The sequence below is a fragment of the Protopterus annectens genome, chromosome 1.part1 (genome assembly GCF_019279795.1).
Source record: "Protopterus annectens isolate FY-2018-M chromosome 1.part1, PAN1.0, whole genome shotgun sequence".
NCBI lineage: Eukaryota > Metazoa > Chordata > Ceratodontiformes > Protopteridae > Protopterus > Protopterus annectens.
Window position 1 is genome coordinate 207,129,333 of NC_056726.1, and position 26,615 is coordinate 207,155,947.

The following is a 26,615-nucleotide window of genomic DNA, read 5'->3' on the forward strand; positions in this document are numbered from 1 at the left end:
TCTCAAGAAAACCTTGTCCACCATACTGTCTTTTGAGAAACTGAGAAGGTGCATATCCATGATATCGGGTCCTTTTATGAGGTGAGCTATAAGTTTGTGGTGTGCAAGGAGTTAAGAGGGAAAACTAAGGGTTCTTTTGGGACCAGGAACTAGATCAGGCAGTGTAGTACTAAATTTTAGGGACATTGCTCCTCAGGCGCAAACTGTTTGCTTTATGCTTCTCAACACACAAGGTAGTTTATCTGCAGTCAGAGTTACTGGGTACAGTTTTAGAAGTAGTTCTGTATGAAAATTTTACCTTCTAAGTGTCTGCTACTGTATGGAGTACTGTTGACCAATGCTGTGCATGAGCAGCTGTCTGCAAACATGCCAGATTTATATGCCACTAAAAACAAAAACAGAATGACAACTGACAAGCTGTCTGGCCAATACAATACTAGACTCGGAGCCCTTCCTGTGCATGTCTCAACTGTAATAGACCAGGCTACCACCTGCTGCCAATGGGTAAATAAGCTCAGTTTTCTTAATGTAAAAATGCCTGCAAAATTTTAAGTGCAATGCTATCTCAGTATTTTTAACAGCTATTTAGCTAGCTACTTACTGCTAGTAAGGTGATTTAAGGTGAGGTAAACTAAAGCACTACAGGTCTATAGCAGTGCCAGACAGTTTGATACAGAAAAAGCAGGAAATAATTCAATGAATCAATACCCATTCACTAAATAAATGGCCATTTTTTGGAGAAATGGTACTTGGCTCTGTCTGGATAGCACTAGATGAAATAATATCTCTCTTGAACACAGAAGAGAATGCCATTTGTTGCTGAGCTCTGTGGAAATCCAGCTGTATATCTCATTTCACAAAGACAGTGCATCACTCCATAAATGTCCTCTCTTGCCCATAGGTGCTAGTGTTTACTATAAAACAGTTGACTGACATTTCAGTCGTCTTCCCAAATTATTCCTGTTTAGGTGAAGATTTGTTACATTGTCTGAATTCTTCACAGCTCAGAATTTATTTGGACAAAACTGAAACCATGAAATAAGGAAAAAATATCATCCGTTTTTTTTTTGTTCTTATCCTGAAATAACTTGTCAAAAAGTTTCCAGGGTTACCTTTCTTTTTGGCTTTCGCACTATATTAGATTTTTTCATCAAAAGAATTGTAGGGTAGGTGGGTGGATCATGATGTGGCTGTCATCTGCCCACTCTTCTTTGGAGTTTGTGAAGTTGGTGCACTTTGCAGGTGCATATATTTACTTTTTACAGATTTGTTAACTGGGTAAGCCAACTGGAAACATTGTTTAGGTGACTTGTTGAGAGTCATAGTTGTACAGTAGTAGAGAAAATGGTGGTGGAGAAAATCACACCCTGTACTCTTGGCAAGAGGAAGCAGCTCATTAACAGGTGAAAACTTTCGTCCTGTGCGGCAGCTGCCAGAGCATCATCCCACCACCTAAGTCTGTGTCAGAGATTTAATGACTTGGTGAAGCTTTTTTTTCTTGGAAAAAAGGGCAGGGATGACTTCCAAGATAGCAGCTTAATTTCAGCTCTCCCAGTGTGAAAACAGGATCTCAGAAGAGAGACAGTGAATTTGTCTTTATGTAAATTTCAGTTACTGGCTAGTAAGTGTACTGCCAGCAAAGAAGAAACTTAAGAAACCAGAAAGAAAATCAACCACCAAAGGTGAGGAGAAAACACTGGCTGGACAGAATCCTGCAGCTGTCCAGCAAAAAAAGCAGTTCAAATTCTAGCTTTGATGCAAGACATAACTTCTGGTAATCTAGAGGAAAAAATAAGTCAGATGTGCTCAGAGCTGATTAAAGTAAAACACTGAAGAAGTATATCAACTCAAATAATAAAAAGCTGGAAAATGGAAGAAGTTTTAAACAGATTTTCAGATGAGCTGATATAACTGCAAAAATCAGATGTTGAAATGAAGAAAAGGCTTGGCTGAGTGTGAGACTGCTCAAGAAGAGATTTTTCAAAAAAGTGGTAGAATTAGAGGACAGAACACATAGGGAAAACCTGAGATTTTATGCTGTGCCAGAGAAACTTAAAAGAACAGACTGCATTAATTTATGAAAGCACAAACAAGCAACTAGACTGATATTCCACAGTAGGAGTTGTTAATTGAAAAGGCCATCATGCATATACTCCAAATCTGGCCATGAGAAAACAGCCAAGTAAACATGCAATCTTACCAGCAGAAGATGTTGACAAAACTGTGGCAGAAAGACAGTGTTAAATTTTGGAGACTGTAGTGTGTTTGTGGAAAATGATTACTCACTGTAACCAAGGCAGAAGTGGAGTGATTTTTCCATCCATCTAGGAATGTCGAAAAGCAGGTGTGAGATTTAAGCTGTTTTATCCGGCTATCTTCAGAATATTTTTCCTGGAGGGTTAGTCATTTTTGAATGCAGAACATGCTAGCGACATTTGTCCAACAAAAAGTGAGCTATAAAACAGAAGGGGATTATGTTTCTTATTCTTTTACTAACAAAGCTCATACAGAGACTGTGCCAGTGAAACTTATTCAAATGTTTCAAAGCAAAACGCTTGAGAGAAAAAAAAAGCACAGGAGTATGTTGGAAATGAACTGGAGGCTGGTGTTGGAAGATGGGGAGCAACAGGAAGAAAACCAGCAACTTAGAAATTAATGAATAAATGTGGGATTATAAAGCATCAGTCACATTTGTGAAATATAGTGGAACAAGAAAACTTGGAAATATTGGATTTTTTGACTTTGCTAAACTTGTAGGGGCTCCAAAGTATATGCCCTACTTCATGTCATTAATGTTTGGAAGAACATTAAGGAGAGAGAAAGAGGAAAGAACATTAAGGAGAGCGAAAGTGGAAAGAGGTAACTGTGAGTAAAACAGATTATGTTGCAACTGCGGTGGTGGTGCGGTAATGTTGTCGCCTCACAGTACGACGCTGTTCTGTTTGATTCTCAGCTAGAGCGTCTTCTGTGTGGAGACGTGCGTGAATGGGCATATCTTCGTTGAAGGTTGTGCGTCAGAGCTGGCAACTCAGCACGTAAAAAAATCTACTGCCAATCATTAGTGGACTGGAGTTCCGCTGTGGCGACCCCTAACCGGGAAAAGCCGAAAGATACAACAACAACATTGTTAAAAACAAACTGCATGTTGTATAGTAAAGATGTTGGAGTTATTTTTGTATGTAATAGGTATACTAAAGCAAGCAGGTGCCCCTTTTTCCCTCCTTCATTGTTCAGTTTCAAGAAATGTAGGTACTGCAGTGTAAAAAGAGAAGAATGTGTGGACAAAAGAGCATGCTGTAAAGTTGATATGCATTTCTTACTTTTGCATATGGGGTGACTGGATTAAGGCCCTTGGCTTTATCTAACAACAAGCTTAAGTGGAAGCAAGTAAATAAAAGAACATGTAATGAAAAGTTTTATTTTAGCAAGTAAGTGTTCACAGTGCAACATGAAAAGCTTGTAGCTGAAGGCAACCTTGTATTTGATTTCTCATGTTTCTGTGGAGACAAGCTGATAAGAGCAATACAAACAGAATACTTTTTTTTCCCAGTGGATAAAATATTTTTTCTGAAAAAGTGTGTGTGTATGTGTGTGTGTGTATATATATATATATATATATATATATATATATATATATATATATATATATATATATATATATATATATATATATTTTTTTTTTTACATCTGGAGAGGAACAAAGATAACATAAGAGCAGACGACACTTAGTGTAACTAGAAGCACATGGTGTATCATGCGTCTTAGCATGGATAATCTTCATTGCAGGTCATTTCAAGCATGTGAGTGTAGTCCGTCTGGGACAGTTGTTCCCACTAGGAGGGTTAAACTTCATTATTTTAAGATGTACATAGTTTTGTGTGTTTGTATTCAGTTAATAGGTTATGGGGTTGTTCTGGGGGATTATTTGTGGGTATTCATTACAACAAAAAGCCTTGTAAGATGTGAAATAGTCAGATTGATACAAGAAGAAGCAACTGTATAAAAGATGCCAAACAAGTCTCTACATGTAACACAAAAGCTGAAACTAGACATTAAAAAAAGCTGTTGTACATAACAGGTGGGAATACTTTCTCATCATAATGACAACACTTTCCATATTATCCTTGAATGTGAGTGGTCTCACAGGTTTTTACAAAAAAGGAGGAGTAGTGATCTCTGTTAAAAATGTAGTGTGTAAATAGTTACGCTACACGCGACAGTAAAGAACTGAGCATGTGAGTTTGGCATAGAAAAGATTTTAGGGTGATTATTCAGTATTGCGACCAAGGCAAAGGGGAGTAGTTATATTAATTGTTAGAGGTGCTCCAATAGTGACAGAAGAGAAAGAAAAAGATAATGGTACATTTGTAGTAGTAAGGGGCTGCTGCCAAGTGAAGAAGATTACACTGGCATGTATTTATATTCCCCCTAAAACTGCTACAGTGGAGCTTAAGAAAATCCCAGGAGAAATGATCAGCTTTTGGCAGGGAATATTACTTGTAGGTGGGGAGTGGAATTTGATTTCCAACAGTGAGGATGTATCATGGAGGCCTAGAAGGGGAAATATAAAAAAGAGGGTAGATTTTTTTAAGAAATTTATGAAAATGTTTAGTATTGAATATGTGAATTCAGTAGTAGAAGCTTGAAGTGAGTTTACATATTTCCAAAGATACAAAAACTGGACTAGACCAGAAAGAAATTATTTCATAGGGACACGTATTTAATGGAAAGCTTTGATATGCATCCAGTAACTATCTCAAAATTTCCACCAATAATAACTAAAATAAAACTGCAGGGTAATTAAATAAAAAATGAGACACTGGCACTTTCCTACCTACCTGTTAAGCAAAGGAATTTAAGGAATGGGTAGTTGAAATTATTCAGGATTTATAAGGGAAGATAGAAATTTCTTCAGAAAATGTAGTGAGTGGGTTAAAATGAAAGTGCATTTTAAAAATAGGGTAGAAATAAAAGAAAAAAAGATGGTTAAGAATAGAGGGACTGGCAAAGGTTAAAGTGTTGCGTACATGGAGGAGTCTCACAGAACCAAGAAGAGGTGCAATGCAGAGTGCTATAGAGAAAATTAGGGAATACCTCAATAACTTGATTAAGTTTAGAAAGATTGCTGTTGAGCAACTGTTTCTTGATAATAACTATAGAGGGGAAAAATATAGTGCAGTAGCTCAGGCAACAAAGTAGAAAGGATTCCTGCCAAGCTTAGGAAACTTGTAACATGGAAAATAACAAGGGACTATGTTGGGTGTATTATAAATATATGAAAATCTGTATAAAGCCGAGAAATGTGGAAATCAAGAAAAAGTACAAATGGAAATGTTTATGGAAGAGTTAAATATGCCATGGTCAGAGGTAGACGAGGCTCAGTTACTAACATTTTACATAAGAGGAGATGAGATAAAATTTGTGATGCATAACCATTCTATAGGAAAGTCTCCAGGAGTAGATGATATTCCTTTGGAAGTTTGGAAGCTAGGAGGGACAAAAGTGCTGAAGCATGTATGTTTTTGGTTAACAGTATTTTAAAAGGAGGAGAAGCACAAACCTCCTGGAAGAAAGCTTTGCTGGGATTTTGAGTAGGGCAATGGAAGCATTTGCATTCCCCTGACAAAATAATAAGGTTAATTAGGGGGTATAAGAGGGATTGGAGGTGAAAAGTTGTGGGGTTCTTTTTTGATTAGTTCTGTTTGAACAGAGGAACCAGGCAGGGGTGTTCTCTTTCCCCTTTGTTACTTGAGATATATTTAGGACCATTGGCAAAGAAAATAAGGGAAATTCAAGGATATAATTGGTATGGGAATCAAGAAAAGTTTGCTTTATTTGCAGATTATATTATTTTGTACCTGATAAAACTAGAAAAGGACTTTTCAGTGTTGTGGTAACTTTTCAGTGTTCTGTGTAAGATAAGTTTCCCGTTTAGTGTCGTCCTAAACTTCAGTGATACAGAGTGGAGTATATGCTTTACAGTCCAGCCAAAAGTTTAACAAAGTCAACAAAAGTCTAGTCTTAAGCCACTTCTTTTGCAAAACCGTATTTTACAAATTTGATAAGATGCTTTATAGTCTTCAATTTATTCACTAATTTCAAAGTTGCTGGTGTTCTTCCTGTTCATCTTCATTTCTCAACATCAATTCAAGTCATACATCCCAACCTCTCAGAGCAAGAAATCTGGATAAAGCCAAAAATAATAGGGGGACAAAACTGTTATGAAAGTAGAAAATCTGCTGTAGGACAAAAGTCCATGTACATCCAGAAGGAAAAAAATGCAAAACAAACAAGAGGGGGTTGAAGGGAAGGAGCCTAGACATAGTAAGGCTTTGCTTGTATGTATTTTCTGAAGGACATAAAGTTGGAAAATCAAATATCTGGAATTATCTTGTGACTTCAGTGATTTGCCAGAAAACTTCAAATGTTATAAGGGACAGGCAAAAATGTGAGGCAAAAATCTGGACGTTCTTTAAAAATCTGGACAGAGAGAAAAGTGCTCAACTCTAATAAAGTGGTAGTCTCATTTGGATTTATTTTTCTTCTTGCTGGCTTTTGGATTCATTGGTTTTTCCTCTACCTTTGTGGTCAAGTCCAAGGTACTGCTGATTCTTCTAGTCAACTTCTGTGCTTTTTTCTCTCTCAAACATTTTCCTTTGGAGTATTAGGTTCATAGTTCATAGTTTATTACTAAACTAACTGCCCTTGCGAGCCATTTCAAGCTTAGCCAATTATCCCTTGTGAGACTCAAACCCTGCACCTTGTATTTGTAAGGCAAACACCTTAGCCATTAAGCCACCCTCCCAACCTATTGAAAAAGGTTTCAGTGGCAAAGGCTCTCTCTATGTACTTTACAGTCAGACGAATGAGAAGCAGAGTCCCTTTCTGCTTGCCGACTCGCTTTTTGTTGGATCAACTTTATTTTGCTCCTTAACCTGTTCTGCATCAAAAAATGACTTTGATCTACCAGGAAAAAAACACCTGCCTCTCAACATCCCCATAATGGAATAAATTTGCTTCTCGTCTACCTGGTGTACATTGAATAATCTTTTTCTACAAACACTCTGCCATCTCCAGTTTTTAATACTTTGCCCTTCTGCCAGAATTTGTCAGGATCATCTCTTTTTGCTGGTATGATCCTACCTTTACTAATATAGGTCTTGTCTTCTTTCTTACGCCCATGTTTCGAGCAAACAAATGATGTGCCCTTCCAGTTAAATTCTGCGTGAAACACCGTCCCAGTTGCTTTTTTGTGCTTTCATAAAATTAATATATTCTATTCCTTTCAGTTTCTCTGGTATAGCAGAAAATCTTAGGATCTGAAGTAGTTTACTTCATTTGGTCTTTAACCTGTGGGAATACGGATCCGTATCGGATCCGAGCCGGCAATTATTACTAGCATCAGCTCTGAGCTCCAGACTCCTCCCCTTACCCATAACACATCTCCACTGTCTTCCATCCCCAGATCTCGCTTGCCACGATTTTGCTATACATAGCGTCTTCAGAGCTCCAGCTAGTAGTGGGTTATTTCTCTACTGTAAGTTTAAAACTTTCCTTTTCTTTAGCCGATCTAGGTTAGTTTAAGTACCCTTTCTCCCTTCCCATCACTTTGGAGTCAAGTGTTGGTTTGTTTAGGTAGATAGTTAGAGTAGTTTGTTCTGTGGTGCCCCCCCCCCTTTAGTGTTGTCTATAGACTAGTGTGTGTGTGTGTGTGTGTGTGTGTTAGAGTTGAGAAAGTTTTTGCCTGTTTTTTTTTTTTTTCTTCTTAAGGCTTTTTTCCTTTTCACAGGATGTATGAAAATCTTGTATTCAAGCGCTGCACAGAGTGTGGCCATAAGCTGTCCTCAGCGGATGGCCACACTCTGTGTGTGTGTGTGTTGTGCCTAGGTGTGGCCCACCTTAGTGTGGATGCTCTATTTGTGTGGAGTTCAACCCCCGAGCTTTAAAAGATAGGAAATCCGAGTTGGCCCTCAAAGGTCTTCTTCCTTCTGCTGATCCTCCTTCCTAGTCTTCAGCTTCAGTCACAGCCGCTGCTGTGACTGCCACTCCCTCTTCTCTTCCTCTGGCCTCTCCTCCTTCCCAGACTGGGACTCAAACTCCTGCATCTAAGCCTGTGGTAGTGGAGCAGAGGAGAGGTATAGAAAGGGAGAGAGAGGAAAAGCGGAAGAGGTCCCTGGACCTCGCTTCTCTGAGCAAGTCAGCACGGATCAGTGACTCCCCTCGGCTCTGGTCTCTGAGGTTCTCCCCGGAGCCGGAGGAGGCACATCCAGTCTCCTGGGCCTTGGTTCCCCAAATCGCCAGGTCGGAGTCAGTGGCTTCATCACGGTCAACCTGCTCCTTAACGGATATAGATCTGGATAAGATGATGAGGCCTTTTATCTGCACACAGATCCAGATGGGGGTCTTGCCAGCCCTTCCCTCCTTCTGGAGGGGGGAATTCGCTTCCTTTTTTCAACCCATTTCTCCTTCCCCGATCCGACCTTTGACTTCAGAGTACTCTGATCCGAGGTTGGCCTTGGTCAAGGGGTCGGCGCCGACTGTACTTGTTTTCACGACGCCAACAGCTGCCTGGAGCGTCTCTGATCTGACCAGTTCGGATCCGAGCTGCTCTCTGAGTCGGAGCTTGGATGTTGGATACGAGGGAGTGGAACCTTTTCCATTGGCTCCGACATTGTCAGGCCAGGTTCCATGCCTTGGAGCTCTGTCCACTTGGGGACTGGCTCCGATTCTCCCTTCAGACCTGGGGAGACTGGCCTCCTTATTAGCTTCCCAGGAGGTCTGCTCTCCTTTGGCATTTGATGTGGTAGAAAGGGTCCTCTCCATCAGATCGAGACCCTGACCACCCCCTTGGACTCTGTCTAGACCCCCTCAGCTCTGTCTATGGTACCCATTGTCTTACCAGAGGGACAGCCCATGCTCAAAGAGACCCAGACAGGGACAGATGGCTTGCGAGCGCTCCCCTGAGAGCCCCACTGGAGATGTGCCTCCCAGGCATACATGCAAGAGAAGGCACTTGGACTCCCCCGAGTCCCTAACCGAGGACACAGATTTAGATGATGTAGAGGGCTCCCCCAAGATCACCTCCCGAGGATGTCTTCTTTGGAGACATCATGGAGATCCTGCGCCAGCGGGGAGGTTGGTCTGCCCCCAAGCCATCTTCTGATGAGTCTGTGTTCCTGGAGGCTTTCGGCACAAGCCCGTCTACTTCCTGGGTGTCACCTCACGTGGATCCTTTAGTGGATTTGATCACCTCGTGAGCATAGCAAGAACCAGACACCACAGAGCCTATCCCCAAATGACCCAATAAAATTTTAAGCCCCCCCCATTGACAGGCCAACCTAAAATATGGGCTCCCCTGTGGATGCCATAGTGGTAGCAGCAGCCACTAAGAAGGAACTAGTTCCTCTGTCCACCCTCCTGACCGGGAGTTGCGGATGATGGCCCACCTAAGGAAGCGGATGTATGCTTCAGCTGCCTTCTACATCAGGGCTCTGAATTACTTGGCCCATGTCACTAGATACCAACGCGACCTAGTAAAGGAGCTGGAGGAGTCTTCACCCAAGTCCATGTTGCAGGAGGACAAGGCTTCGTTCTATGCAAAAATGGCCACTTTAAAAGCGGTATCAAATACGTCCGTGTGACTCCTCTCCCATGCTACGGAAGGAGCGGCTGGGGTGGCTGGGTCTGGTGTGTCCTTGAGGCGTAACGCTCGGCTCAGGTTGTGTCAATTTACCTAGCCCTTTAAGGCATCTTTTGCCAATGCCCCTTATGACGGCTCGACACTTTTCGGTAAGACCGTCAAGGAGACACTAGTCCAGAGTGAGAAGGATGGGAAGACACTGTCTGCCGTTGGAATCTGCTTCTCTAACCCTAAAAGGTCTTTTTCCCAGAATCAGAGAGGGCAAAAGAATATTTGGTTCCAGAAGTCACAGTATTCCTGGGACACTCGGCTCTTTTTCCCCTAGAGGCAGAGGAGGACAGAATGGACGCCGGCCCAGAGGCAGAGGGGGTCCACGAAACTTCAGGTCTCGAACTGTTCTTGGGCAGACCCGGGCAGCAACCCTGAGGGGTTGCCCGGCTGCTCTACTCTGGAGGCAGTCGGGGGATGATTGTCCTTGCACCCAGTGGCATGGGAGTCCATAACAACGGACCTCTGGGTGCTTCAAATCATATGCAAAGGATATTCTATCCCCTTCATGGATTACCCCATATCTCCCAGACACCCCCCAGATGTTCCACCCATGCAAAGAGAGGCAGCAGCACAGGAAATTTCCAAGCTGCCAGACAAATGAGCCATCAAAACCATCCCCCCAGATCAGTCCGGATCGGGCTTCTACTCCAGGTTCTTTTTGGTGCCAAAGAAAGCGGGGGACTTAAGGCCCATTCTGGACCTCTCTACCCTGAACCTGTCAGTTGCCAAAGAGAAGTTCCGGATGGTCACACTACAGTCCATCATGCCATACCTGCAAGAGAGCGACTGGATGTGCTCGTTAAACCTCTAGGATGCTTACTATCACATAAAAATGCACAGAAGCTCCAGGAGGTTCCTCCGCTTCTGGCTAGGGGCCACTCATTATCAATTTCGAGCCCTACCCTTTGGTCTCAGCTCAGCCCCCATGGTGTTCACCAAAGTGATGGCAGTTGTAGCGGCTCACCTGAAGCTTCAGGGGATTCAGGTCTATATGTACCTGGACAATTGGCTCCTCACTGCTCCAACCAGACGTCTACTTTCCCAAACCAGGGATTACTTTCTGACATTTGCCCTGAGTTTGGGTATCACAATCAATGCATCCAAATCTCTCCTAGATCCTGTATAGGTAATAGACTACATTGTTGCCAGGATAGATACACTTCAGTGCAAAGTATGCCTGACTTGGGAGAGAGTTCAAAACCTCAGGGTGCATGTCTCCCTGATCTATCATTCGCACCTCCCGGCGGCGGAATCAGTGTTGAGGACCCTAGGCTCGATTGAGGCAACCATAACTCTTCTTCCTTGTGCTTGGCTACACATGCAGATTCTTAAGGGACTCTAGTGGTTCAGTGGTCCCTGTTGGGACTACCACTAACTTATCCTATCCACCTAAGTCGAGTGCATCTGTCGTCCCTCATATGGTGGATGAGCTCTTTTTGGAGGGAAGACCCTTTGTTCCAGCCCCGGCTCAAACCACAGTGACCACGGATGCCTCCCAACTAGGGTGGGGGGGGGGCATTGTTCGGGTAGGACACTCCAAGGCCTGTGGGCCCCATAGAGACCAGCTTGCATATCAGTGTCCTAGAGAAGAGGGCGGTCCTTCTAGCATTGCAGGCTCTTCATGCCTTTCTTCCTGAGGACGATTGCCATTCAATCAGACAACATGTCAATAGTCTGGTATATCAACAAACAGGTAGGGACCAGATCTTACCCCTTTGTTGCGAGGCCATGTGAGTGTGGGAATGGGTGATCTCCATTGGTCGCTTTCTCATCGCAACGCACATTCTGGGATGGTCCAACATTCTAGCGGACAGGCTAAGTTGGACCATTCTGATGCCTTACAAGTGGTCTCTGAATCTGTCAGTAGTGAAACAGATCTTCAGCGAGTGGGGTCTACCTTGCTGCGATCTCTTCGCAACTCCTTCCAACGTGAAGTGCAGCAGGTTTTTCTCTCTGAACCCCCTGCTGGGGCAATCCCCAGAGATGCTCTAGTTCATGCTTGGCCTCCCAGTCTTCTGTATGCTTTACCCCCCAGTACCTCTCATTCCGAGGTTCCTGCAGAAAGCATGTCGACTGGGGAGCAAGGTGATCCTCATTGCCACGTTCTGGCCTCGCCAGGTATGGTTTCCCTTCCTTTGGTCTCACCTTCTGGCTCCTAGATCCCATTCAGGATCTGATTTCACAACCCTTGGGGGTGCCTCATCTGAGTCTGGACAGCCAAGTTGGATCTATTTTGGTAGCTGCTCATAAGTCTTCAACCAGAAAGGTTTATTGCAGCAAGTGGAAAAGTTTTACTTTCTGGGCCTCTCAAAGGAGTTTAGACCCTTTCACGTTCTATTTCCGCTATTCCTGATTTTCTAGCTGATATTTTCCAGCATGGAGCTAGTTCTTCTACTGTCAAAGTTCAACTGGCTGACATTTCCCATTTTCATGTGGGTGAGAATTCTGTATCCTTAGCATCCTTCCAGACTGTGTAAAGTTTTTATCAAAGGCACCTTTTTGCTACGCCCCCCCGGTCAAAGATCCTGTCCCCCTGTGGGACCTTACTATGGTTCTCCAAGTTCTGGTTGCTCTGTCTTTCAAGACTACCGCTACTGCAGATCTAAAGTTTCTATCATGAAAAACATTTTTTTTCTGGTAGCTATTACCTCTGCTAGAAGGGTTTTGGAATTACAGGCCTTCTCCATCAAACTTCTGTACTTGATTTTTCATAAAGACAGAGTTTCCCTTCAAACCAAGCCATCTTTTCTTCCTAAGGTGGTATCACCAGTCGATATCAATCAGACTATAAGTTTGCCTGTGTTCTTTCACAGTTTTATGAACAAGATGGAATACAAGCTACACATGTTGGATGCTCATAGACAGTTACGATTCTATTTACACAGGACAAAATATTTTCGTAAATCTGATCAATTGTTTCCTTCTATAGACCTTTTTTAGGGAAACCTATTTCCAAGGTCACTATAGCTAGATGGATTTCTTCATGCATCCTGCAGGTCTAGAAGGACAAAAGGCATGTCTCCTTCAGGTCAGGTAAAAGCTCATTCCACTAGGTCCGTGGCTTCGTCTGCAGCTTTCTGGTCTAGAGTGTCTTTGGATGACATTTGCTCTGCAGCTACTTGGTCCTCATCTCGTACATTTGTTTTTCATTACAAATTGGATTTGACTTCCAGGAGGAGAGCATCCTTTGGTTCCGCGGTTCTCCGGAATATCCTTCCACAAGGGCCTCCCAGGAGTTTAGTAGCTGGGGACTCTGTCCCACAGGTTGAACACCAAATGAAGTAAACTACTTCAGATAAAGAAGTTATGTACTCACCATAACGTGTCATCCGAGTAGTTGTACTTCATTTGTCTTCAACCGTTCCTCCCTCCTTCCCCCAGACCTTGGCGCATGTTCAGCCTATGGGCTGCAGTATAGGTCACAAGTATGCTATCAGGTCGGGTTCTAAGTATAAGTTCAGCAAACTCAATCTGGGGATGGAAGGCATTGGAGGTGTATTATGGGTAAGGGGAGGAGTCTGGAGTTCAGAGCTGATCGGATCCGTATTCCCACAGGTTGAAGAAAAATGAAGTACAACTACTCAGATGGAATGTTATGGTGAGTACATAACTTTTTTCTCTCTGTGCTCTGTCTTCTAACTCTACTCGTAACATTTTTTTCTTGGGAAAGTCATATTCAGTCAGCCTCTAATTTTTGCCGTTTTGTCAGTTCATCTGAATGGCTGGTTAAACCTGCTTCTATTTTTTTCCAGTCTTTTATTGTTTAGATTGATATATTCCTTCAGTGTTTATTACTGGAAGCCATATCTTGAACCATAGCTGAAGCTTGAACTGCTTGTTGCTGAACAGCTGTAGAATCTTTCCCAACCGTGCTCTCTTTCACCTTTTCAGTTTACTTTTCTTTCAGGTTTTCACTAGCAGAGCTGAAGGTATACTGTTGATCAGTTTGCAGCCATCTAGGAAGCTTCTAAGGTGATATAGAATTGGAATTGCCTAGACATAGTAAGGCTTTGCTGAGTTTAATTCTGGTGGCTGCCAAAAAAAGCAATTAATAGAAATCAAAGTTTAAACCAACCATACTAGAAGTAGTGAATGTAGTAATGGAGATAAAAGAACTGGAAGTCGAATCTTTAGAAAAAGGTAGGAACAAATTACATAGAAAAAATGGGAATTGTGGGCTCAGTACATGCAGAATAATGTTTTGGAATTTGAATGAGATTTAAGGGAAAGCAGGAAATTGAATGACTTCTGTTAATAGGTTCATAGGTTCATACTAGGCTATCTGCCCGAGGGCATTTATAAGGCTAGCCCATTGTTTTGTGGCTTACGCCACCCCTTTAGTATGGGGAACTATACCCATTATTTTGCTGTGCCTCTGTCGAGCAGTGACACTGAGGTAATTCCTGGGGTATATCTGCGATCTCCCATCCATTGGTCAAGATTTCTCTTGAACAAGGCCAGCGAGGTGCTCTGCCTCACATGTACCGGGATTTTGTTCCACAGCATAGGGAGTCTTTGGGTGATGAATCTATCCCTCCAGCACGTCCTATTAATAGCCGTGTCGAGGTTTAAGTCTCCCCCTTGTGGCTCTGATGGATCTAGATTTTTGAGGTGAAGCATATTCATCAAATCTGGGTTTGACATGGCCTTGTATGTTAGGCAAAGGTCACCTCTGAGCAGCGGTGCGTTTACTGAATAGAGCTGGAGTTCTTTCAGTCGGGCAGCATAGGACAGATTTTGAGACCCTTTATCCTTTTGGTGAGGAACTTTGTGGCCTCTCCAGCTGCTGCAAGTGTCGGGTCAGATACATTCCGAATGGGGCATTGTACTCAATCATTGGTCTGATGAGTGATGAGTAAAGGGAGACTATGACCTCCCTTGATCTAGATGAGAATCCCTTCATGATAAGGTGGGCAATGTAGAAGGACTTCCTAACTACTTTAGCTACATGGGTGTCGAATGACAGACTACTATCAACCTGGGTCCCCAGGTCCCTGATAACTTCTTCTGTGCTCAGTGGATTGCCACCTATTTGGTAGCTAGGGGTAACCTTGTTTTTCCCGAAGGGTATGACTATGCATTTTTGGCATTTAACTTTAGGCCGTGGCTCTGGCACCAGTTATCCGCTTCTGTGAGACCCTTCTGAAGGATATCTGTGTCAGATGTGTTTTCTACTATGGCCCAGTTTGCAGTCATCTGCAAACTTTGTCAGCCATAACCCTCCTGTGTTTGCTTGTACTTGGAAAAGTAGATGCCAAACAAGAGTGGGCCCAGGACTGAGCCCTGTGGGACACCACTTGTGACAGGCTTTGAGTCTGACATGGCGCCAGCAACTCTGACCCTGTGGGTTCTGTCACTCAGCCAGTTTGCAACCCATCTTGTGATGTATGGGTTAACATTTAAGCTGATGTGTTTTTCAATGATACCCGAGTGGGGTATTGTATCGAAGGCCTTAGCCAGATCGAGGTAGGCTGTATGGACTGCCTTTCCCTCATCAATGGCTTTGGTGACTGTTTCGAAAAAGTCAACCAAGTTTAAAAGGCATGATCTGCCTTTGACAAAGCCAAACTGGGTTGGATCCAAAGTCTGCAAATTCCCTATGTCTTTATTTATGAGGTCCATTATGATCCTCTCCATGGCTTTGCAGATAAGGCTTGTCAAGCTAATGGGCCGGTAATTTCCAGGGTCTGTGGAGGCACCGCCTTTGTGAAGTGGGACCACAGTTGCAGTGCGCCACTCCCTAGGTACGTATCCAGAGGTAAGACTTTGATTAAACAGCTGTCCTAGCTGTGGGTTTAATTCCACATTGAGTTCGTGGAGCACACAGCCGGGGACACCATCGGGTCCCATGGATGCTGTGTTTTTTGCTTTGGAGAGAGCAGTTCTCACTTGGGCGCTGGAGATGTTTGGGGGGCTGCACTCATTTGGTATAGATATCTCTCCTTTTGGGGGGGAGGGGGGGAGAAGTTTGCACTGAACCTGTCAGCCAGTATGTTGGCAATGTCTGTAGGATCAGTAATCTTCACATCATTTTGAACTAGTTCTGAGCATATCTGGGAGTTTCCTCCTAGGTTTCTAACATAGCTAAAGAAGGCCTTATGATTGTCTTTTGAGTCTTTAGCTATTTTTCTCTCGAAATTTGCTTTGGATGATTTTATGAGAGCTCTTAGTTTTTTACTTATAGTGATCAAGGGTGTCTTACCTTTTAAGGATTTTGCTCTATCTTGTAGTAGCTTCCTCCTTTTGTTGTAGAGTTTGGATTATGAATTGCTATGATTTTTTCAGTATACCTTCTTCACTGGATTCACATACAAGTAGGTCCAGATAATATTTTTATTGACTAAACATCCCTGCATAAATGGGCTGCAAATGCCCTATACCATGGACAGAGTACAACTTTCCTCTTTTTAATTGATTTGTGGTAATTGCTTTACATTATTACTAAATATAAAGGGATGACAGAGTGGATAAGGCAAATGAAAGGGTGTAAAAACTGTTTAGACCAGCTGAGGTTTCATTAAACTACTTTGCTCAGGTTTGGAGGCTGCACATGGAGTGGAGTAGAAATGTACAAAACTGTGTTATGGCTGTATAGCAAGTCATTTAAGAAGAGTGTCGAGAGAAGGAAAGGTCTAAGTATGTATTGTCATAAAAGCAGGAAAGAATCATGACTTCATTAAAGGACTCGAGGTAGAAGGGTGCCTTACATTCTTGATTAAAATAAAAAGTAAGCAAAAATTGTAGGACATGATATGAAACTGTAGGTTTAAAAAGACTGATGTAAATTGAAGCGGTGTTTGTGGGGTGGTGAATAATGGAATAACCTCCCTTGGGGACAAGGTAAGGAGGGATGAAGGAGACAAGCTTAGGATAATTTGGAAGTCTGTATCATAAGATGAAGTTAAAAAAATATGGGAGGCATCAGCCATTCTGTGTTCATTGCGTGTACTGTGCATGATCTACAGTTCTGAAAAAGTCATGTGTTACGGCTTTGCCAAGGAAACTTGTCTATTGCTTTGAACTTTGTATATTTTGTTTTGTGCTGAAGTGCAGTTTTTCTTTCAGGTTGTACTGTGTGAATTTCATTCAGTGTTCTTGTCTCAGAAAGGACAAGTTTATACTTGTGGACATGGTCAAGGTGGTCGTCTGGGGCATGGAGATGAGCAGACCTGTCTGGTGAGTAGAAGTACTTGGTTCAAGAAGCTGGAATAAAAATCATAAGTGCATAAAGTGCTACAGGGTTGTGCAGAAATCGTTTGTTTTTTGTTCCTTCATTCAGTCTTGTGTAGTCAGAGAAAATAACACACAGAATAAGCAGGTTACATTTGCTGTTGTGTAATATTCTGAGATAAAAGAGCTAGTTAGGTATTATCAGTGGTTCAGTTGTATTACAATTAAGCAAAGTGCTAACCATTAAGTACTTTCTAACGTGATTGGCAGCTGCTTGGTAGAGTCTGTATTTTAGGTGTCCATGTATCATGCAGTATTTTAGGTGCACACTTCAAAGAGTAGACAGAAGGAGAGATTTGAACACTGATAATATTACTTACAGCACGTACAGATGCTGTGAAAAGACTTTGTTAAGCAAGGTACGTCTTAGCCTGTAAGAGGTTTATATGAACATTGAGTGAAGTGAATTACGTAAAAATGTTCAAACTTGTATGGATGGTTGCTTTTATTTTGCTTCCATGTTCATTATGTTGAAAGCCATAAATGCTGTAACGCTTGTCTGCAGCTGCAACAGCTCTTAAGCCTGGGCATCACAACTTAGTCTGCATGTCAAAGTCAACACTTGGACTAAAGTTACCAGTCTGTGTCTAGAATTTGTGAACCAGTTCATCCAGATCTAATGTTAAAGTATGTGTGCAAGTTTTATTTTCTTACTAATGTTTATTATATTGCAGATTCCGCGAGTAGTGGAAGGTTTGATTAATCATCAGTGCTGTCAAGTGGCAGCAGCCAAGGACCACACGGTTGTACTGACTGAAGATGGATATGTCTACACCTTTGGTTTGAATACCTTTCATCAGCTGGGACTTGTACCTTCTCCACCTCACAGCACTGTGCCAAGACAGGTAATGGTTTGTGCCTCTATGCATTTGATGCGGTCTTCTGCCTTTTTTGGACCAGTAAAATCACATTCCTGTCCCTTCTTAGCTTATATCACTTTGCTAACCATCCGATATCTTCTGCTTCTCATTCCTTCAGATTTACTTGTAACTAATTAAATTTAGTCATAACCCCATTGTCCCTATCTCCCGGTACTGCATAATATGTCTGAAATTGGCTGAAATCCTAAGTACACTCATTAAAATTAATTGTCACATTATAGCCAGTTATAGATCTTCCTCTATCATTACTACAATGCAGAATACCTTAGCCAGTGAGAAAAGCCGAAACAAATCAAATACTTTTCTTATGGGTGATTTCCAACACACACACACACACACACACACACACACACACACACACACACACACACACACACACACACACACACACACACACACACACTACACACACACACACACACACACACACACACACACACACACACACACACACACACACACACACACACACACACACACACACACACACACACACACACACACTCCACTGAGAGATTTCTGGACTTCTTTAATGACAATATGATTACTTCAGCTGTCCCCCCTCCTAAATGAAGTGTTAAAATCTTTTTTTTTTTTTTGACAGCTTTGTTCATCACATTATTAATTTGTATCATGAGTTCACATACATTGATAACAATAAAAAAGAAAAAATATCAATTCCATTGTGTACAGTATTGTATTAGATGAACAGTTTAACGGTTTCCATAAAAGTTTTATTTTTTTACTCTTGTACCTCTAAAGAAATCTACTTTTCAAGTTGTAAGACCCTACTTATTTTAGCCATCTACTGGACCATTAGTTTGGCATGTATTGTTCCCAAATGCAGTAATTATTTTTTATTAAATTTTCTTCCATCATTTTATGATCCCATCTCTAGGTCATTTATTTATTTTACAGTATTCAGATCTTCATTTACAGCTGGCATAATCTTAGATTTCCATTTTCAAAGAAAAATGAACCTCGGAACTGTAAAAATATCAAAAACAAAAAACTGCAGACTCCCCTAGCTCCAGGTATGATTTTTATTGAAAGCGCTCATTTGCATCTATGTTTTTTTGTTTTTAAGATTTCCAGTTTCATGTAATTGCCTTTTTAGTTAATAGCAATATCAAACTTAATAAGGCCTTAACTGTGCTCTGCAGTTCAAATCCTAGACATCAACTCAGTAGTTCCTGCCAAGTAAAACATTTTTTAAACATCTCACCTAATCTTTTAAGACATAGGCACACATTCATAGAAAAGAGGGGGTCCAAATGGAGAGATGAAAAGTCAGCAAGCAAAGGAGAGTAGAAGTACTGAAATTGGTCTTGGTGAGTACATTCGCAAGGTGGACTCTGTTTTTCGCAAAATCTCACCAAAGTGACACTGATGTATAGACTGTGTTTATATAGAATGTGTCATGGACAGAAGTAAATCAAAACCAAAAAAAGATAGCTGGGTGCACAAGACCCAGGATAAAGTTCCCAATTTTGGTAGGCCAGGACTGGAAAAAATGAACAGCGCAGAATCCTCACAGTATAGAAACATTCCTGCAATGGGGCCTGGCCCAGAGGAAGGATTTGGCCCCCTGTTGTAGAGGGAAGTAGCAGTCCATAAAAATCACAAAAGCTGACAGGCTAAAGAAGAGCCATAAAGACGATGAGTGGACTATTGAGGATAAGAAAGAAATTATGAATTGCACTAATATGCAAAAAGCCCAGAATTTCCAGACAGAGGATATACAAAAAGATTATTTCATTTATTTTATTTTGCATTTGTTAACCGGGTGTGTCTGAGCTGAAAATGCCCTTTTTCAGCTGAGGTCCGGGAAGAAAAGCTCCACATAAAAAAATTACAGATACATTTAGATATTTAGACATGATCAGTGTACACACAAATTACAGTAGGCATGTTTTTACAGTGATATGCAGCACATCAACAGTTACAGTGGAGAGCACAAACAAGAAAATATTAATTTAAAAATAAAGTTAATTAATAGATTTGTGGTGTACAGCTGAAATTTGGAACATAGGTAGAATGCATACATAGTACACAGGTACAGTATATCAATTGTACATTAGCCAGTGTTTGTGAATAAGTGAAAAACTATTATCAGGTACTCTAGGTTTAGTATATGTACCTTATCCGCTTTCACTAGCCTGGGAAGCAGTCATGGCACTGCCAGCCTTGCTTGAGATGTTGCCTAATGAGGTTTTTCAAGGAGGTTTTGAATGATGTGTTTTGTATGCTAGTGTGGAGAGAGAGTTCCATTTTTTAGCCACTGAATTACTATATAGTGCATCTCTAAAGCTGTTGGAGACTTCTAGTAGTAGTTTGCTTGATGATCTAAGAGACCTTTTGGCTGAGTGATGTTGTACTAGGTTTTTGAGGACAAGACACTTATTGGGGAAGTAATGGATAGATTGACAGAGGCAGAGCTGATTGTATGTTAGGAGGTTGGGCAGTTCGGGTCTATATTAGATCAGCAAAAGCTTGAAAAAGCGAACGCTGTTTCATCGAACTTATGTAAGCGAAAGCTTACAATCTCTGTCAGAACAGCGAATCCCCCCCAGGAAAAAAAATCTCAGTTCCAAAACACATACACACAACACAAGCACACAACACAAGCACACCAAACAAACAGCAATCCACACACATACACCTAAAGTCTCACACCTAACCCTACACTAAACTATATACACACCACTAACTATCCACTTACTTTAACCCAAACCCTAAGGTCCGTTACTATCGCACACTCACCTCACCCACTCCCTAACCCATCCTAACCTTCACATCCACACAATCGCACACATACTTAACCCGCGCCCTAACCCTAACTCACCTAACCTGCCCTAACACTAACTTCCACACAATCGCACACTTACCTGAACCCGACCCGTAACTTTCCACCACAGCACTGAAAATACCGAAACAGAAACGGACAACCAAATTCTTTCCCTAGGAAAAAAATTAACTTCTGTTGCTTCGATATTTTCAACTTTCGCTTACCTAAGTTCGATGAATCAGCGTTCGCTTTTTTAAGTGTTTGCTCATCTAATATAGACCCGGGCAGTTCAAGCCAGTGGAGCTGTCTCAAACCAGTACAGTGATGAGTTCTATATGAGCAATTTGCAGCAAAGCGGGCAATTCTGTTATAGCAGGCTTCCATTTTGCTTAGTTCAGTTTTGTTGAGATTAGTCAGAATGGGAGATGCATAGAGTAGGGTGGATAGAAGTTTGGAGCGAGCAATGGCTGACCTTGTGTTATTGGTAAGAAATGGTTTGGTACGGTACAGTGATCCCAGATTGGCATGTACTTTTTTAATAGTTAAGTTGAGATGACTATCATATTTTAGTTGGGAGTCTGGTTATTCCCAATACCTTAGCCTGTGCCACTGGAGTGATTGGAGTATCATTTGTGGAGTTGATAGTGAATTGACTGTTATCAGTGTTTTAGTTAGAACTGGTTATAATCATAAGATGAGTTTTCTTTGGATTGAGGATAAGTTGGGCTTTGGTGAGTTAGTTTTCAGTGTCAGAGAATGCTAGTTGAGTTGTTTGCAGGAGGGTGAGAATGTTTTGTGCAGCACAGATTAAGGTAGTATCATCTGCATACTGAATGATAGATGTATTGCTGTGTGGAGGTATGGAGGTCATTTGTTAAGACTGTGAATAGTAGTTTCCTAAGATAGAACCCTGTGGGACTCCTATAATTATGGGCAGCTGAGGAGAGAGAGACTTTTCCCATTTCACAGCTTGTACCTGTCAGTTAAGTAGCTTTGGAACCAGGTAAGAGTGGAATTTGATAGGTGATATTGGTTTAGTTTGTGTAGCAGGATTTGGTGATAGACTGTGGCAGATGCTTTGGACATATCCAAAAAAGAGATATTAAGAGAGAAATTAGAGGAAAGGAAAATATTTCCACAGGAAAAACTGTCAGAAGCTTCAAAAGAAATTTTGCGTTCATTAATACAACCGATTTTTGAAAAACAGTATATAGGTCAAGAAACTTTGATCTGTTTGGAAAAAGAAGCATCTAAGGAAGTGCGAAAATATAAACAACAAAACCTAGATATTTTTGAAAAGTATAAAAAAGAAATATGGACATGGGGAAAGAAGGATTTGATATGGTGCAATATTTATGCAAAGGAGAAAACCAAGTTAATATAGAAGAGGCAGCCTCAAAGATATCTGAAGAGGAAATACAGACAAAGGCAACCAGATATGGAACATTTCACAGTAAAAAAAAATTAATATCACAAAGATGGAATGTAGAACAGAAGATTAGTAATGCAGAAGTTAAAGAAATAGAAGTTGAAGTTATGGAGTGGCTGCAAAGTGAAGGATTTAATGTAGAATGTCTAACACAGACTATATCACTGCATAATGGAGCGAGTCCCCAGAATAAGGAGAAGCAGGGCGATCAGGATACATCTGAAGAAATATGAACAGGGGAAAGGAAAAGAGATTTAATATGGTGTAATATTTATGCAAAGGAAAAAGCAAAACTAATCAATACAAAAAGAGCATCACCAAAGATATTTGAAGAGAAATACAGGGAAAGGAATCCGGGTATAGAAAACTTTACAATATGAAAAATAAGACTAAGAGGAAAAGGAGATCAGTAATGGAGAAGTTAAAGAAATAGAAATTGAGGTTATGAAGCACCTGCAGAGTGAAAGATTCAGTGTAGAAAATCTAATACAGAAAGCACAACAGGATAGAGCAATGGATATCCAAATTAAGGGGAAGCCAGTGGAACAGGAAGCAATTGGTCAGGTGCCATATCAAGATACATTGGAACCTTTCACAGGAAGGAAACCAGTATAAACGTTCACTTGAAGCTAGACAGCAAGGGACGGAACAGAAAACTGATGCAGTCAATGTTGAAGAGTGATAGGCCAGTGGGTTCCCATATAACAGAGCAACAGATGGCACAGGATGAACTTGAAGAGAAGGTGCTACAGGAAGATGCTATAGAACTTTCTGTAGAATGCTCGCAGGAAATGGAAAACAAGGATGTGCCCTCAGTCTGCAAGAAAATAATTTAATGGACGTAGATATATTAAGAGCCATGAAAGAAATAGACAGCAGACGGTCAATAAAACCCCAAAAGTCAGAAGTTTGATGAACCAAATAAACACAGTAATTAGGACTGTCCATAGAGATCCATGAGATATAACAGAAGTAAACAGGATATATTAATGTGCAGCTAAACTAATAACTGATAAAGTTCTACCACAAGAACACAGGGTAGCGAGGAAAAGGAAGGGGAGAAATTGAATACCATCATGGAAGTATCGAATAGAGAAAAATGTAAAGTTAAGACCAGAAGTGTCACTGTTGGAAAACTATAGAAGAGGGAATAGATCAACAAAAATACTAAGAAAGATAGATGTGATAAAAGCAATGCACAATATTAGAACAGACCAGGATCTGTTTTGCACTATCGCAAATAACAAACTAAAAATTTCAGCACAGGTGGAAAAACTTAGAAGATCTACAGGTAAATATAAAGGAAAAGTACAAAATCAGCAATTTATTGATGACCCAAAAAACGTTTTATAGAGAATTGGGAAACAAGGTAAAAGGAATTGAAAGACAGCCAAAAAAAGAAGTAACAGATGCATTTTGGCGAAGTATCTATGAAGATCCTGTGGAACACAACAAAGTTGCTAAATGGATAAAAGAAGTAAAAGAAAGAGTAAGAAGTTTAAAGATGCAGGATATGAAATGGGATGAAGTAACAGCCAGAGAAATTGAAACAAAGTTAAGAAAAGCCTCTGACTGGAAAACCCCAGGCCCAGATGCAGTAACCTAACTTTTGGTTTTGCACGAAGTTTTAGCCATGAGTAAGGATTATTTATATGCACACCCTGAACAGACACCAACCTGGTTAACAGGAAAGACACTGCTCCTGCTTAAGTGTGAACCCGCAAGCTACCCCAAAAGTTACTGACCAATAACTTGCCTTCCGATGACGTATAAACTATATACTGGAATTGATGCCGACAGAGTTTGTAGTCATTTAGAAGAAAACTCAATTATGACAATAGAACAAAAGGTCAATAAAAGAAAGTCATATGGAACAAAGGATCATTTGTTAAATAAAGTCATAGTGGAGAATTGTAAAAAGGGGAATATTTTAAGTATGGCCTGGATTGACTGCAAAAAAGCATTTGATAGTATCTCACATTCATGTATAAAATAGTGCTTAAAATGTATATGATATATCCTACACTGATCGATTACATTAGATTACATTAGTGACCATGAAACAGTGGCAAACCACTTTGCAATTAAGCCATGATAAAGGACAACTTATTATTCCAGGGATAAAAATCCAAAGGAGGATATTCCAGGGTGACTCTTGTCATCGCTGCTGATGTTCTTCGTGTTTCACTGTTGCCATCATTACATTTGGGTAATCTTGCTGGCAGGTTGCCCTCAGCCGGCCTGAATTCCAAAGTCTTGGGTCTTGCGTCGGCTGCTGTCGCCCCTTCCTTGATGTCAGGTCGTCAGGGGTATAAAAGAAGTAGCCGACACCATTTTCTTTAGTCTTTCTTGCTGTGTGGTGCCCGAAGCAGAAGCAGTTCGCAAGTGCCGGTCGGCTGACTCCTGAGATTTTTGTGTTAGTTTCAGATCCGAAGTCTTCAATAAAGCTAAGCACCCCGTTGGGGAAACTTTTTTCTTGCTCCAGACCAATGTCAGAAAAAGTTAATAATTGTATTTCTTGTGGGAAGCAAATGCCTCTTAAGGATTTTCATTCTTACTGTATTCCTTGTCTAGGCCCTGATCAAAACGTTTCTGGTTGTCGGTTTTGTGCTAGATTTAACCAATGCATTATTAAGCATCGGTATGATTTTGCTTTAAACTATTTTGGACGCCGGTTTAATTATCCAGAAATGTTGTCGGATAGCCATCCGACTACCGGAGTTCATAAAAAATGCAAAGAAAAGGAAAGAGATAGACAACCGAGGCCCAAAACAGACAACGAAGCTTCTCCTAAGCCAGTCGCCGGTCCTCAGTGAGGCGCTTTCGCAGCCCCTGATGCCTGCTACTTTAGAGTCGCAGGCCGCTACCGACTCCCACGTGGAATCGGCCATGCCGCTGGAAACTCAAGGTATTGGAGCCTCGGATATTATCCCTTCAGATGGGTCCAGAGCCGCTGAGCAGGCACTGGCTTCTGAGGGTGTATTCAGACCTAAACATTTTTACATCAAACCAGCTTCAGCTTCAAAGGCAAAGACTAAAGCACCTTCCAAAGCAAAGAAACAAACTCAAGAGCCACATGGTCAGGCCTCTATGCCCAAAAAAACAGATGCTCAAAATGGCCGAAGACTTGATTATCTTCTCCTGAAAAGAGGCCTAGGCAAGAGACAGACTATAAATCTTCAGATCAGGTTTCCATTTCTTCTGATTCCTCTTCTGATCAGGAATATTCTCTTCCCCCCATGAGGATTCTGATGCTGAAGAAATCTATACCTTCAGCTTCTCCTCCAGAGGACTATTCTTTTGGGGAAACCTTACATACCATGAGGGAGCATTTCCACTGGGAGAGCCAAGATTTTTCAGAATCTAAAAAGAGGCTCAGGGATTTCCTTTTACTACCTCAACACAAGCCACTAGTCATCCCTCCTGTGTTAGACATTGTAGATGTAGATGATGTGTTTTTGGAGTCTAGTCTTACCCCTGACTCCTTACCTCCAGCTCCTGTTAAGCCTGACAGATATTACAGGGTTCCTGACTCTCATAAAGTCCTTTTTAAAAACCCTGCTGCAGACCTAGAAACTATTTCTGAGGGTCCCAAAGGAGTTGAGGCTTCCGCTGCAAAAAACCCTGCCCCCCCCCCCCCCCGACAGAGATTGTAGGACACTGGATAGATGGGGAAAAAAAGTTTACACATCTGCTACCTTGGCTATAAGGGCCTTAAACTGTCAGTTTTATATGCTCAAATATCAGCAACATGTCATGGAATTGCTTAAACAGAAAATGTTGTTAAACTTTGTGCAGAAAACAAGGAAATGCAGGATTTATTGCATGCAGCTGAACAAGTTGGAAAGCATACTTTGCAATGTGGTTTTGATTCTTTAGAGGCCTCCTGCAGGGCCGCAGTCACAGGTTCTGTAATTAGGGGGCATGCTTGGTTAAAGGAACAAAATCTGCCTGATCATGTTAAAGCTAAATTATTAGATGCACCTTTACAGCATGATACTTTGGTTTTAAGGCAGAAGAAGTGTTAAAGAAAAATGGAGGACAAAGCTAAATCCATGCAAACGGTCAAAGATTTTTTTTACAAGTACAGCCACCTAGGTTTAGTAGACACTAGGCAACAAAGAATTGGTCCTTTCCTGTGTCAGACAGACCTCAAAGGGGCAGATCCAGACGCCCTAGAGGCAGATCCCAGGCGGAAGGTTCATACCGCCCATAGCAATGGGGGGGGGGTGTCTACCTCCAAAGGTGGAGAAGACGAATCACAACCATACAGGAAACAGTCCCAATGACTTCTCCCTGCCTGCACCAAACACTTATCTCCTGGCAGCACCCTTAGGGGGAAAATTAGCACTTTTTTCTCAAAATTGGCACATTATAACCCAGGACACGTGGGTCCTAAATATCATGTCACAAGGCTACAAGTTCCATTTCCATACCCTGCCAAAGGCAAACAGCTGGCCAGACCTGCCAAAAAAATCAATGGGCAGAGGCACAAAAACAAGTCTCATCCCTCGTGGACATGGGGGCCATTCAACAAGTACCAGAACAAGAGCAGGGACAAGGATTTTACTCAAGACTGTTCTTGGTACCCAGAAA

At 41.5% G+C, this 26,615-nt stretch overlaps 1 protein-coding gene across 1 annotated transcript in view; it reads left to right on the forward strand.

The window, feature by feature from the left end:
• IBTK (inhibitor of Bruton tyrosine kinase) overlaps positions 1-26,615 on the forward strand; it is a 1,862,448-nt gene that overhangs the window by 353,387 nt on the left and 1,482,446 nt on the right. Inside the window, exons 5-6 of the mRNA XM_044074098.1 lie at positions 16,757-16,867; positions 17,596-17,766. Coding sequence (XP_043930033.1) covers positions 16,757-16,867; positions 17,596-17,766 — 282 coding nt within the window. The remainder of the gene's footprint in view (positions 1-16,756; positions 16,868-17,595; positions 17,767-26,615) is intronic.